This window comes from Leptodactylus fuscus, chromosome 6 (assembly GCF_031893055.1).
Source record: "Leptodactylus fuscus isolate aLepFus1 chromosome 6, aLepFus1.hap2, whole genome shotgun sequence".
In the NCBI taxonomy this organism is placed as follows: Eukaryota; Metazoa; Chordata; class Amphibia; order Anura; family Leptodactylidae; genus Leptodactylus; species Leptodactylus fuscus.
Window position 1 is genome coordinate 141473411 of NC_134270.1, and position 15816 is coordinate 141489226.

The following is a 15816-nucleotide window of genomic DNA, read 5'->3' on the forward strand; positions in this document are numbered from 1 at the left end:
AGAACAGATGAGAAATTTCAAAGAACTCTATACCACATAAAAGGATTTTTAAGGACTTGATGACTTATCCTTAAGATAGGTTATCCACATGTGTTTTGTTGGAGGGTCCAACACCTGGAACCGCCACTGATCAGCTGTTTGAAGGGGCTGTCGGACTCATGAGCGCTGCTGCCTCTTATTTGTGCTGATGACGTTACATTCATTGGTCACATGGCACAGCAGCTCAGTCCTATTCAAGTGCAATACCAAGCACAGTCCCTACACTATGTACGGTCCTAGGCATGGTAATCAGGACAGAAGCCATATTGCTCACCTGATAACTGTGGCCTCTTCAACTAGCTGATCTGTAAGGGGTCCGGGTCTCAAACCCCCACCAATCACATATTTATTACAACCTATACTAAGGATAGAGCATCAATAAATAAGTCCTGGAAAACCCAATCATCAAATTTTAACTAACAGAGAAACATGTAATAAAGTTCTTGATGGCCAATGACTTAATCTAAAAAAGAACTTGATAGGGGAGACATTATAATCCTGTATAAATATATAACTGGCCCATACATAAATTATAATGAAAGTTGTTCTGTGTAATGTCCCTTCAAAAGACAAGAGGTACTATACTAGAAAAAAGTTCAGTCTCCAGAGATGACCAGGCTTGTTCACTATAAGGACTATGAATCTGTGGAATAGCCTACCCCAGAAGCTGGTCATAGCAGTCACAGCTGACGACTTCAAAAAAGGCTTAGATGCCTTTGTACAGCAACATAGTATTGATACTTATGCAATTGCATAGAATTTGGCCTTGTTATTTCCCACTTCTTGAATAGATCAGCATGATGTAAACCCACCTCAAGCATGATATCTTCATCTATCCGTTGAAATTTTTGCAATTTCTATGTTGAGAAGTCCCCGAGGCGGTCCTATCAGTGAGTGACAACTATCACTGTTTGCACAGTTGTAGAGGGGAGGCTGTCAATCACTGATCGCTCTGCCTGTGTGCACAGTTGTAGAGGGGAGGCTGTCAATCACTGATCGCTCTGCCTGTGTGCACAGTTGTAGAGGGGAGGCTGTCAATCACTGATAGCTCTGCCTGTGTGCACAGTTGTAGAGGGGAGGCTGTCAATCACTGATCGCTCTGCCTGTGTGCACAGTTGTAGAGGGGAGGCTGTCAATCACTGATCGCTCTGCCTGTGTGCACAGTTGTAGAGGGGAGGCTGTCAATCACTGATAGCTCTGCCTGTGTGCACAGTTGTAGAGGGGAGGCTGTCAATCACTGATAGCTCTGCCTGTGTGCACAGTTGTAGAGGGGAGGCTGTCAATTACTAATATAACCGCCTGCTGGACTTCTCAGTATAGAAAGAGGAGAGATTCCAATGGATAGATGTCAGGTTATGCTGAAACTTTTCCCATAGCCCTATATATCAATCCATTCAGCTCCTCCTGCTCTATAAAACGCTGCCTGCAGATTGAATGATACAGTCCTATGAAAAAGTTTGGGCACCCTTATTAATCTTAATCATTTTTAGTTCTAAATATTTTGGTATTTGCAACAGCCATTTCAGTTTGATATATCTAATAACTGATGGACACAGTAATATTTCAGGATTGAAATGAGGTTTATTGTACTAACAGAAAATGTGCAATATGCATTAAACCAAAATTTGACCGGTGCAAAAGTATGGGCACCTCAACAGAAAAGTGACATTAATATTTAGTAGATCCTCCTTTTGCAAAGATAACAGCCTCTAGTCGCTTCCTGTAGCTTTTAATCAGTTCCTGGATCCTGGATGAAGGTATTTTGGACAAACAATTCAAGTTCAGTTAAGTTAGATGGTCGCCGAGCATGGACAGCCCGCTTCAAATCATCCCACAGATGTTCAATGATATTCAGGTCTGGGGACTGGGATGGCCATTCCAGAACATTGTAATTGTTCCTCTGCATGAATGCCTGAGTTGATTTGGAGCAGTGTTTTGGATCATTGTCTTGCTGAAATATCCATCCCCGGCGTAACTTCAACTTCGTCACTGATTCTTGTACATTATTCTCAAGAATCTGCTGATACTGAGTGGAATCCATGCGACCCTCAACTTCAACAAGATTCCCGGTACCGGCATTGGCTACACAGCCCCAAAGCATGATGGAACCTCCACCAAATTTTACAGTGGGTAGCAAGTGTTTTTCTTGGAATGCTGTTTCTTTTTGGACGCCATGCATAACGCCTTTTTTTTATAACCAAACAACTCAATCTTTGTTTCCAAAATGAAGTTGGCTTCTCCAAATGTGCTTTTGCATACCTCAGGCAACTCTATTTGTGGCGTACGTGCAGAAACGGCTTCTTTCTCATCACTCTCCCATACAGCTTCTCCTTGTGCAAAGTGCGCTGTATTGTTACCGATGCACAGTGACACCATCTGCAGCAAGATGATGCTGCAGCTCTTTGGAGGTGGTCTGTGGATTGTCCTTGACTCTTCTCACCGTTCTTCTTCTCTGCCTTTCTGATATTTTTCTTGGCCTGCCACTTCTGGGCTTAACAAGAACTGTCCCTGTGGTCTTCCATTTCCTTACTATGTTCCTCACAGTGGAAACTGACAGGTTAAATCTCTGAGACAACGTTTTGTATCCTTCCCCTGAACAACTATGTTGAACAATCTTTGTTTTCAGATCATTTGAGAGCGGGCTGTCCATGTTCGGCGACCATCAAACTTAACTGAACTTGAATTGTTTTGTAGAAAGAAATGGTCCAAAATACCTTCTTCCAGGATCCAGGAACTGATTAAAAGCTACAGGAAGCGACTAGAGGCTGTTATCTTTGCAAAAGGAGGATGTACTAAATATTAATGTCACTTTTCTGTTGAGGTGCCCATACTTTTGCACCGGTCAAATTTTGTTTTAATGCATATTGCGCATTTTCTGTTAGTACAATAAACCTCATTTTAATCCTGAAATATTACTGTGTCCATCAGTTATTAGATATATCAAACTGAAATGGCTGCTGCAAACACCAAAATATTTAGAACTAAAAATGATTAAGATTAATAGGGGTGCCCAAACTTTTTCATAGGACTGTATATTTAATGTGACAACTTCCCTTAAAAATGTAAGCACTGAATGCATAGCTGTTGTGTATAGATTCAGTAAATCATATTAACTCACCAACAGAATCTCGATGGTCCCAAGGATATACATGGCTCCTGCGAATGTTGTCCCCAAGTAAAAACAAAGTCCCACCGCTCCTCCAAACTCCGGGCCCAACGAACGAGATATCATGTAATATGAGCCACCGGCTACAGAGAGATAGAGTTCTCAAAAACATACAGCGCAAATACGGCCACCTTCACACATTGCATCACCGCACTGCACCTCATACCACTGCATTATTGGTCAATGCACTGCACTCTTACAGCACTGCACCATGTATTGCTGTGCTTAGTACATTAGGTATCACATAGATGATCTCGCAATATATTGCTATACTATAATAGTTATTAAAATAGACAACATTACACCAATTCTTCACGTATAACTTCATTGCAATACTTCCTTTCCTTCCGTACTCGCGTACTAGACATTTTCATTACTACACATTCTTCTTAAGGACTAATCCCCTTATGTTCTTATTTAATCTGATTGATGCAAAGCGCCTGCATCTGGCATATAGTCTCCAACACCCCCACACACATTGCGTCTGCATCCAGCAATATTGTGTACCCCCACCCGATTCCTCCCACGCACTGCATCTCCCGTATTTCGTTCATCTGAAATTCCCCCTACCTGGCACAACTCCATTGGTAGCGATGGCGCTCATTGAGATAGCAGTCAGCATGGTCTGCAGAGCAAACACAGGTAGGCGCCATGAGCCTGTACCCAACGCATAATGGGGTGGGAAAGATGATGACAGGAGCAGTGCATCATAAGGGGGGGAGACATGAGACGCAATGCATCATGGGAGGATAAGAGAAGCAGTGCACCATGAAAAGAATTTGTCTCAGGTACAGTGCGTGGTAAGGTGAAGATGTCAGACGCAGTGCAATGTGGGGGATTTTCTGGTGCAGTGCATGGTGGGAGTAAATGATATCAAATGCAGTGCACAGTAAGAGGATGTGATATCAGATGCAGTTCACACTCAGACTGCATTGCCTGAGATACAACACTCACTCAGACAATGGGAACTGAGATGTAGTGCACACTCCATGTGATATCAGGCGCAGTGCACCCTCAGACAACAAAACCTGAGATCCACTGCACACTCAAGGGTGTGATATCAAATACAGTGTACATTCACAGGACATGAGATCAGATGCAGCAAACAACCAGGGATGCAGTGAACGGTCTGGACATGTGATATCAGATGCAGTGAACAGCTCATATCATATACCACAGGGCCATGCTCAGGCTATATAATGGGTTTTGCCATGAATAGCAATGATTTAGCACTTGGACAGGGGATATAAGTCCACGTCATATCCATCGGGACATGACATATCTACTGGAGGATGAAGGCCAAAAGATCCCCTTCTGTAGGACATGGTGTAAGAAAGTGGTAACTTATGTCCGATATCACATGAGAAGGTGCAACTTCAGGCACAGAGGATGTAATGTCATACATGAGGAATGAAACATAGAAGACATGAGATCACAGAACATGTATTGTAACACTTAGACACTGTCAAACCCAACAATTATTATACCCAAGGTAGATCTACGTCTTGTCTGATTGGTTGTGCATTCACCCGACCAAGCATAGTAAACCGTCCTCATAGATGGAATGTCAAATGTCTCATAAAGGGGTTGCACCAACTTAAGGACAGCTTAACACATATCAATAGGATCTTTGCTGGTCTGACTGTTGGGAACCCCACTAATCATGGGTTATCTTATGTACCCCACGTCAAAATGGAGCAGAAGTCATACCAGCATACCGCCACTCCATCCATCTCTTTGGCGTAACCATGCATTGTTCTCTGCTTCGGTTTGGCAGTTCCCAAACCACCGGTGTGACTGCCGCTCCTTTCAGATATGGGAACCCTAGTTCTAATGATTGGGAGGTCCAGTGTTTGGGTCCCACCAATCAGAGCATTATCACCAGAACTCAAGATCGCTGCATAGTCTGACAGTGTTCAGTCAGAGATGATTAGTTGATGAAAGTTATTAGGGACATACCACTTTAACGTAGCCTAACCTAACAGCAGTAATTGCTCAGAAGTGGCGGGGGCTAGAGAAAAAATTCTACCTGGAATGTACTAATTTTACTTTAGAGGTTGTTATAGATGTGACAATACAAATTGTGTGGTTTTTATTAAAAAGGCAAAAAAATTGTCCACTTTTTTTTGTAAAGCTACTTAGGTGCTGCAGTCAGCATTCACCGCGGCATCTAAGAGGTTGTATGGCATGGTCTCTAATCGATGATGGGGAGGTCCATGGTACCCACTCTCCTGGGGTCATCTGAAGTCACAGGGACAGGAGAATGAGGAATCACTCAACTCTCTCTACAGCTACATGATTCCCTGCACACTGGTCAAAGTGAGAGTTGCGAGTATATCCATCTTCACTTCAACCAGTTATGTCTCTGGATCTACTGGGGATATGGGCATGGACTTCATCTTATTTAGAGCGCTTTAAGTGACTACTCAGAGTGAATTATGTTATGTACTTTGCTCACAGCACAAGCAGTAGACTCAGGGGGGTAAAGAATGCAAAGTTCTGGAATTGGTGGAGGGGGTAAATGTTACTTTTTAAAGCATGGTGGCCACATTATATTAGATGAATGTGTGACACTACTTTACCCAGAGGCCACATCAATATGGAGAATCACATCCCATGTCACCAGATAGCATTACCCCGGATGACTGCTGCACAGGAGAATCAATATCCTGCTACATTGGGAACAGTGTCCCTTGGGTCAAGCAGTCTCCAACTATATAAAAAAAATGGCTATTATCTCTATGCTCTTGTATTCTCAAGGATCTTTGAGGAACAATGAAAGGTCTTATTTCCCATACAACTATATACCTAGCACTTGTTTAATTATTATATGGTGACGTCAGTGTGAACGGGGGGCTGTGATAATTCTTCAGCTTTGAGTAATAGTGACTTTCACACTTGAAGACATGTGAATGTGTATTCGACATGTCATCCCGACGTAAAATGACGCACAGTCACCTCCGCAGGTCGGTTGCATTTATGTTAGTGTTAGGGCTACATGGTGACCTCCAGTAGCAGCAGCTTAGGAAATAGGACTGCATAGGGTCTGCATTTGTCCCACAATCTTTTCGTGATATAGTACATAGACTGTATATGAAGAATGTATATATATATATATATATATATATATATATATATATATATATATATAAAATGTCACCGCGACCTCACCGTAGACGATTATATTGTCGTAATTATGTCTTAGCTATTATATACGGTAATAAGCATAGAATGCAATACCAGAACTAGTCACCGGGTGTCATAACAGACAAAACTACGTTATATACCGCAATATCGGTAATAGGGTGACATTAGTACAACTACTCATACACAAAAGCAGAAGAGACCTGGATAGGTTCTTGGAGATGGGAAGGAGCAGGTTGTGTCACCAGAGCTTACTACAAGCAATCTGTTTCCGTTTCAATTGCACTGGTATTATAAGTATATGGGGCTGAATATTTTGTGTATACCTTCCATAGTTCGGGAGACCTGCAAATCTAGGGGTTATTTATTATATTGCTGCGCTTGGTTTTATATAGCAAATGTAGCAGTGGAACGGGCCCTATTAAAGGATGCAAAGAATTGGAGTTGGCGGAGGTGATGCAGTCCTATGTAAAACCATAGATAACACTGTGATGTCATAACGCTGAGTTGTGTTAAGGATTAAGGCGGCCATACAGCCGAATGTTAGGTTGGTTGACAGCTATGTCTTTTAATTGTCCCATATATGTCAGTCCGCAGTTCAACTGAGCATGCATGTTCTGGATATGGACAATTCTCTCGGGATACAGTTGGGACACCCAGTTTTGATGTGAGGTTTTCCAGGCTTAATTATTTATAACCCATCCTTAGATGTTTCTTCCATTGTCTTGGATGAAAACTGTTTTAGGCTAAGGCCCAACGGGCTGTAAACGCAGTGATAAAGTGCTGCGGCAAGAACCGTGATCGTATTGCGGTTCTTTTCGCAGCGCTTTGAAGAGAAAGTTCACAGAGTTTTCCTCTGCGGACTCTCTCTTCCCACTATATCTATGGGAAAGCCGCCGGCGTTTCCGTAGATATAATTGACATGCTGCGATTTGCAAAGCCACAACGGCTTTGCAAATCGCAGCGTGCCCGCGCTGCATTTTTTCCGCAAAGTGGGGATGGGATTCGAATGAATCCCATCCCCTTTGCTTGCACTGTAAAACACCACAATTTTTCTCGCAGCGTTTCCGCCGCGGGCAAATCGCGGCGTTTACGTCCCGGTTCAGGTGATCGCTGCAGCCTCTGCACTGCCTATAAGCATAGTGCCCTATATTTCTGTACCACCTGTGCTTGGTTTTGCAGCTCAGCCTGTTCAATTGAATGGGACTGAGTTGCAAACAGGTCGTGTGACTTCACATGTGATATCACATGCCCTATTAGGGGTTGAACCCTAAATTGAGGATAGACTATCAATTATGAATTCTGGACAACCCATTTACTCGATGGCCTATCCTTAGGGTAGGTCATCAATTATAAATTGGTAGGAGTCTAACACTTCGGCTGACCACGTTTGAAGAGGCTTTGGCGTTTCCATGAGCTCTGTGGTCTCTTCCCTACTTACCAAGCACATTGTCATCCATTTGTACAACAGTTGTACTTGGTTTTCCAGCTCAGTCCATTCACTTGAATGGGACTGAACTCTGAACTAGCCATGTGAACGATGAACATTATATCACAATGCCTGTGTCAAGGAAGCAGGATTTGGAGTGTTGTTGCTGCTGATGCTTCAAGTAGATGATCCGTAGGGGTCCTGGGTATCGGACCCCCACTAAATTTCAAATGATGGCGTATACTAAGGATCGGTTAATAAATCAATTAATAGGTTTTGGAAAACCCCCTTAATGTATACGGCCATGTTTAGGTGACAACCTCAGCTCTGTATCATGGACAGAAGGATCATCCTCGTAGATGGGGCACACGATATGGCGTGTTACAATACTACTGCTTGACTGTTTGGCAGGAGATTTCCCCCGAACAGCCTCATCAGCCTTAATTGAACGTCTTCTCCAACTTTAGCTTAATAGCCTAGATCAGAAATGAGTTTTCCCATTTTAGTGCTATCTAAAGAGCGCACTTACAAATAAGCACATGCAATAGAATCCAGAACTAGGCGATAACTCAGGAAGCAGCGCCGCTCAATTAAGGATTAGCTCTGGCACTAGCAGCGATCCCATAAAGAGTGGGTGTGATATTAGACACAGTCACTGGCACTAACATCAGACAAGAACATCATGGAAGAAATACACATCACACACTGGCAGGCCATATGACATCCATCACTCACATAATGTGATATGGGCCACGCAGACTAAGATTATGTGCGTGTTCTGGACTTAATGTGGCGCAATGCAGCTAGATGGGAACATATGGGACCAATTTGGTTTTTAACAGTTCGATGCTGCTGAATTGTCCAAATGCTGAAAGTAGAAAAGCTATGAAGAGTGTCGGTGGAGATGGCAGGAGAGAGAAGCCATTAGGTATGAGAGGGTTATGAGAACAGGAATGTGCAGACATATGGTAACATTGAGAATATTAAAGGTTGGAATAGAGAAGAACATCAATGATAAACACAATTTCTAGTGTCCTATCTCATATACATCCAGTTCTAAGAATAGCTGCCTGTATGTGACGTGTACTGTGTGCTGGGAATATACAGAAGCAAGGCACGTATACAACATACGCAACTATTGGGTTTATTGCAGCAGATGTGTTGTCATTGTTACTGTACTGCTATGTATACTGTTATATGGCTTCTACGTGTAGAATAGCAAAGTACTGGTGTAACTACTATATATAATATATGCATGTACACTGGTCAGCCATAACATCAAGAGAAGTGAATAACATTGATCATCTTCGACTGGTTCTTGGAACTGGAAGCAGGAAGATGGGCAAGTGGAACGACCTAGGCCATTTTGATGCAAGGCTACATTGTGTGGCTAGATGGTTGCTTCTGAGCATTTCTAAGGCCTGGTGCACATCTGCGTTCAAGAAGTCCGGTTGGGGACCCTCCGAACGGAAACCTATACACATAGAAAAGCGGTTACCTGGGAAAAGACGCGGACCCCATAGACTTTAATCGGGTTCATATGATTTCCATTTCTGCATGAAACATGCATAAAGAAAAGCGCTGCTTGCAGGACTTTACTCTCTGCATGTTTCATGAAGAAACTGAGCAGAAGCACATGGACTCCATTATAGTCTATGGGGGCTGTGTGTTTTCACAGGTAACTGCTTTTCTATGCGTATAGGTTTCTGTTCAGGGAGTCCCCAAGCAGACTCCGCGAATGGAATCCCACATGGAGATGTGAACCGGGCCTTAAACAGCAGGTCTTGTGGAGGGTTCCCAGTATGCGGTGGTTAGCACCTAGCAAGAGTGGTCCAAGCTATCATAACTTGCCCAAGGCTCAATGATACTAGTTGAGAGCAAAGACTAGGCCACTGAGGCACCTGACTTCCTAATTACATCATGGAAGACAGATTTGCATATTCTTCCCATGGTCCCTTGCAAAGTGGAGTGCTATAGGCTTAATAAGTCTCCACACACCTATATGGTGGTGTCTACCCAAGGAGTGACGATATCCCCCTAGGCCATATGGTCTAATTCTATAGAGCTATTGTAGCACAAATTGCTCAAATAACTTTTTGCTGAATATAATAAAAAGCTGTCAAAACACACAGAGAATTGTAGCTTGCTGTATATTGGATTGTATAGTTGCAGACTGGTCAGAGTGCCCATGTTACCCTGGTTCACTGCTGAAAATACCTAGAGTGAGTACATGAACCATGGAGCAATGGAAGAAGGGGGTCTGGTCGAATGAATCTCAATGTCTTTACATGATGTGATAGCCAGGTGCTATATGCCGTCTAACTTAGGAAAAGATGGCACCAGGATGCACTATAGGAAGGAGGCAGGGTGATGTATTATTGGGAACCCTTGGGTCCTAGCATTTATATGAATGGCACTCCGATGCATTCCACGTACTTTGGCACATGCCTTCATATTCCCTAATGTCTATGACCTCCTTTAATATCACTGACCTCCTTAGCAAGTTATTCTACCCTACCACAGTAACAATTGTTTAGGAATGGTTTGAGGAACGTGACAAAAAGTTCAAAGAGTTGACTTGAGCTCTACATTACCAAGATCTCAAACAGATCGAGCATCTGTGGGATTTATTAGGAAAAACAAGTCTGATCCATGGGACTGCACCTTACAACTTACAGGGCTTAAAGAATATGATCTCAATATCTTGGTACTAGATACTTAAGCGGTCAAGTGGAGTCCATCCCTCAATGAGTCAGAACTGCTTTGGTGGTACAAGGAGGATCTAAACTCTATAAGCAGGCCTTGTTAATGTTATGGCTGATCAGTGTGAATCTATACTGTATATATATAATGTAGTCTGAGAAGTTTAGACTGCACTGTAAGTGTCCCTCATGGTGGCCTGATCTATGGTCCTTCCATCATCTACTATTCCCTAGCCCCATACTCACACAGGAGCAGCACATCACGACAATAATAAAAGACTCCAGGACACCTCCAACTCCCACAACCCAAGTGAGACGCAGGAAGAGGATGACACCAAAAATGTTCTGTAGGCATGGTAGGTAGACACCCATGAAGGTTCCCATCCTTGGAGCCTAGGATAAAGAGCAACAATTCTATAAGGTAATGAAATTCTTAAATTTAGAAGAAAGTTATAAAAAATAACAAAAACATGCAAACTTATTTTTTTAATCCTTTTTAAAGGGTTTTAAAAAATTTTCATCTACAGCTGTATAAATCAGTGATGGATTTCCAAGTGGTCGTTGAACAGTAAGAGGCTTCTATGGTTTGGTCATGTTGGCATGGTTTAGAAGGCTTAGGCTGGTCTTACACAACGGTCCACAAGTTGCTGATTGGCAACATAGACTCTGCAAATGTCCGTGTCCTGCCGCACTCGCCCATTACGGACATGTCCTATAAATTGCGGACCACGGTTGTGGCCTGGCCACACCACGGATAAAATATCCGGTGGTGTAAGAGGCCCCATTGAATATAATGTGCCCGCAATTGAAAACCCTCAATTGCGGACCATTTGCGGACTTACATTACGGCCGTGTAAGACCAGCCTTAGGATCTTACTCTATGATAAATGACTAAGAATTCAAAAATTACAGGCAGGAACGTCCCAAAACACGAAATATAGTCGGTAAAATCCAAGTGTTACTTGTGTTGTTAAAGAAACTGTCAGACAACCTAATCCATTTCAGATGAGAAGTCCTTCAGGGATTCCAGGTTTGTCTGGCGGTTCACTCCATATGGCTATTAACTCAACACTACAGCTTGGCTTTTAATGACCATGGTATTCTCATGAGGTTCCTCGTAAGGTTTCCTTGTTTCGCCTAGGTTTCTCTTAGAAGTCTGAATGATTCCTCATCCCTGATGCATGGTTTCCTTGTAACTAGCAGATAAGAAAATATCGGACACCTTGGACCAGACTAATCTACGGTCAAAGTGACATGTATTCTGTAATCTTAATAAACCGTCTTTCTTGAGGAAATAAAAAAATAGCAATAGTAAACATATTATTGACCACCGGCTTACAAAATTTAGATTTTTCATTAAGAAACAGAAAATTCTCTAAATGACTATTCAGCCGTCACACACAACCACTGCTGACCTCAACAGTAGGCCGGGGGAGCGACTCCTATCAGTATAGATATCTATGATGTTAGGAGTCCTTGCCTCCGAAAGACCTACTGAGTCGTACTATAGTCGGTACAGGACAGTAAGTCGCTGGGAGGTAGGGACTCCTTGTATCATAGATAACTATACTGCTAGGAGTCCCTCTCCCGGCCTACTGTTCAGGCTGGTAAATCTGGCCAACACATGGACTGAGTTTCATAACTATATGCAGGGTTATTAACAGGTTCTTACTATATATTTTGAACAAGGTGTATAAGCCCGTAGACCCTTCAGGGACCTCTGTATAGTAGGTTGCGACTCTATTGGTTGCGGTACTGTATGGCAGCCATCACCGCAGTACCTTGCACAAAGAACAGCATCCCAGCTGCCAAACTAAGCCCCCAGACTCTGGGTCACACTACAACAAGAGCCCCAACAAAACCCATAAAACTAACATAAGTTAGTTGATTGACTTTGCTCTCATGTACGTGGGCTACTATAGTTGAGTACTGAATATAGGGTTACTCCTAATCCTAACACATTTTCAGTCTAGATCTCAGTGTTTTAGAGCAATGGTTCCCAACTCCAGTTCTTGACATGGTTATCTGATAAAGACAACTGGAACAGTGCTAAAGAAACAAAGTCAGGGCGAGTTCACACCTGTGCCCAAACTCCGTTATGCAGGTTTTCGTTTTCTGCCGGCAGAAGATGGAAACCTACATTCACTGCTTGCTGTCAAGCGCTTGTGTTTTGTGCTCTCCGCTGCGACACCATTTTTTTTGTTAACCGGACACAAAGTCCTGCATTTCCGACTTTGTGTCCGGTTAAAAAAAAAAAAAAAACGGTTCCGCTGCGGAGAGCACAAAACACTCACAGGCGCTCAAGGGCAGACACTTTTCAAACCCATTCAAATGAATTCAGTTTCTCGGGCAGGAAACGGAAAACCTGCATAACAGAGTTCGGGCGCAGGTGAAGCCACCCTCATTTGTTACAACGTGCTCTGATTGTAGAGTTGTTCCTAATGCTGCCACATCCTTTGGTATCTTACCAGTTTGCTACACCACCGAGCCCGCTTAGCCTCTTATGGCCCTATGCACAGGACTGAATGTACTTCTGATGTGGGCTGAGTTTGCAGTGGAATGTACCAGATGACATTTGCCATAATGTATTTTTGGAAATCACTACCACCACACATAAGACTGACCCCCACGATCACAAGCATCAGAAAGTCCCTGAAGACTCACCTATTCAGGAAGGCCTACAACCTCCAATAGTGTCAGCATACCACCATCTGTCTCTATCCCCTTCCCTCAAAGACTGCAAGCCCTCATTGACTGAGCCCTCAATCCCACTGTGGCAGTTGGTCACTGTTAGTATTGTTCTGTGTATTATATGTAAACGCTTAAATGTACAGCACCATGGAATTAATATAGTAATGTACAACACCATGGAATTAATATAATAATGTACAGCACCATGGAATTAATATAATAATATACAACACGATGGAATTAATATAATAATGTACAGCACCATGGAATTAATATAATAATGTACTGCACCATGGAATTAATATAATAATGTACAGCACCATGGAATTAATATAATAATGTACAGCACCATGGAATTAATATAATAATGTACAGCACCATGGAATTAAAATAATAATATACAACACGATGGAATTAATATAATAATGTACGGCACACCATGGAATTAATATAATAATGTACTGCACCATGGAATTAATATAATAATGTACAGCACCATGGAATTAATATAATAATGTACAGCACCATGGAATTAATGGTGCTCTAAAAATAAATAACAATAATAATGTCTTCAAAAAGGAAGAAAATTGTCTAGCTAGTGCCACGTAATGGTGGTAGCATCTTTGTTAATAAATATTAAATCATTTAAGGCTTGCAACATGACTAGGGGTATTGGCCAAGCTAGACACCCATACAATGGAGTCTTGAACCTGGAACTAAGTCCTCTGAAATGACTCTAAGCCTATCCCTCAGTCTGTTGGCACACGTTTTGAATACCATAGTCCTCTGGATTTGGTGATAGTGTAATTTGGTTACATCTGTGCTATGTGGTCATTTCATTCACGTTGGCTGGTAAGATTATTTTCTGTAGCTGGTGTAATGGCCGCTCTTCTGTCAGATGATAATGGTCCTTATTGATTTGGTGATATCAGCTTATCGGTTCAGTAGTGATCATTTTTTTCTCTTGCTGCTTCAAAACTTTGTCCTGCTTTGTACATCCTACAGCTTTGTTCCAGTATAGTGTATGAACAGCCGCATAGAACGTTATATTTTACAAACGTTTTTGCTTCTAGACATTGCAGGTCAATAGTCACCTAGGGAGGCTTACTCGAGGGCCGCAACCTTCAAATTTCCCTGCAGCTAAGATTAGCCAACCCCTTGTGGTCTCTATCTTCCAGATCATTGAAGTTTATTGATATTACTTGTAGTAAGCCTTATGTATCTCATGAAATAAGATGAAAGGAAAGTCTTTGTGACTACATTTCCCTGTATAGATCATTAGCTGGGTTTTTTTTGCTGATACATTGTAATAAATAAGTTGAACAAGTAGACTTCTGGATGGAGATGACAACTGTGAACATATTACTGAACTCACAGTTAACATTAGTCACTGGTGTATATCCAGTTATGATGTTCTTGAAGGTACTTTCTAAAGTCTTACCTGAATAGGCTTCTTCTTTGCCCCTTCATTGTTTTCCGCTTCTTCATGCTCTTTTACTCCTTGGGTCAAGTTTGTGTAATTGGCCAAGCCGCTGAGAAGTGAGGAGACCATTGGACTAGTGTCCATTTCCTCCTACAAACATAACATTGAATCAATTTGAGAATTAAAGGATGGAATAATGGGTAACAATATAATGATGTGTTGCTCCCTTTGTAATGGATAATTTGTTTGGTAGTATATGAGGGACTCTTTACTTATGAAAGTTAACCTTCTTAGGCCTGTTTCACAACTGCATTTTGTATTTCATTCGGGGAGTCAACTTGGGGACCTCCCCCCGAATGGAATACCAACGGCATTGACAAGCGGTGAGCAATGAAAGCACACGGACCCCATAGACTATAATGGGGTGTTTGTATTTTCCACGCACAGAACATGCGGAGAGAAAAGTACTTCAATAACTACTTTCCTCTCCACATGACTCGTGCGAACACCGTGCGGAAAACACACGGACCCCATTATAGTCTATGGGGTCTGTGTGCTTTCATAAGCTCATCACTTGTTAATGCATTCCTTATTCCGTTCAGGGGGTCTACAGATATGCGGGTATTGAGTAGGTCTCAGCTCAGATGTGAGTCATAGGCTTGTTACTGGGCCATAAAAGGCTGCAGAACCTGCACTTCAAGGCAGATCCTGGGAGCAAGCAGAGGCGCTGGGGTCTGTCCTGAAAAACTGAGAGTCTGTTGAGAATGTACTGTGCTATTTTGTTTGTTTGTGGCTTGGTAGTAAGCCACACGTATAGTTAGCTTTTTGCTGTTTAGTTAGTGCTCGGACGAGCAGGGTTTTGTTTAACGTTCTGCCTGATGTTAAGGCTGTATTTTATTTTTTCTTATTCTGTACCTCAAGTGAAGGTTTATTTATTTTGCTGTTTTTCCAAATAAACCTGTTTGCACCAGACATTGTGCCCCTGTTTCTGGTTGGGTCCGCACCATTGCTGCTACCAAGCTAGCTTCCCCATGACTGATATACCAGTGGAAGATGCAGCTGCATTAGTACAGTGTTTCTCTTATCATGATACAGATGAGTTACATTTGTTCACTGTTAAAAGTGATTATTAATATGAATAAATACAAGGACATAATGAAAAATACGACACATGAACTATTTGTTCCAATTTCTGTGCCAGAAAACATTATTTATTAGTGCT

General features: G+C 42.2%; 1 protein-coding gene across 3 annotated transcripts in view; it reads right to left on the reverse strand.

Moving 5' to 3' along the window:
• The window catches only part of SLC12A5 (solute carrier family 12 member 5), a 73472-nt gene that overhangs the window by 32634 nt on the left and 25022 nt on the right, over positions 1-15816 (reverse strand). For all 3 annotated transcript variants that reach the window (XM_075277365.1, XM_075277364.1, XM_075277366.1), the window contains exons 3-6: positions 14613-14744; positions 10727-10873; positions 3776-3830; positions 3158-3288 (exon numbers count right to left, since the gene is read on the reverse strand). In XM_075277365.1, coding sequence (XP_075133466.1) covers positions 3158-3288; positions 3776-3830; positions 10727-10873; positions 14613-14744 — 465 coding nt within the window. The remainder of the gene's footprint in view (positions 1-3157; positions 3289-3775; positions 3831-10726; positions 10874-14612; positions 14745-15816) is intronic.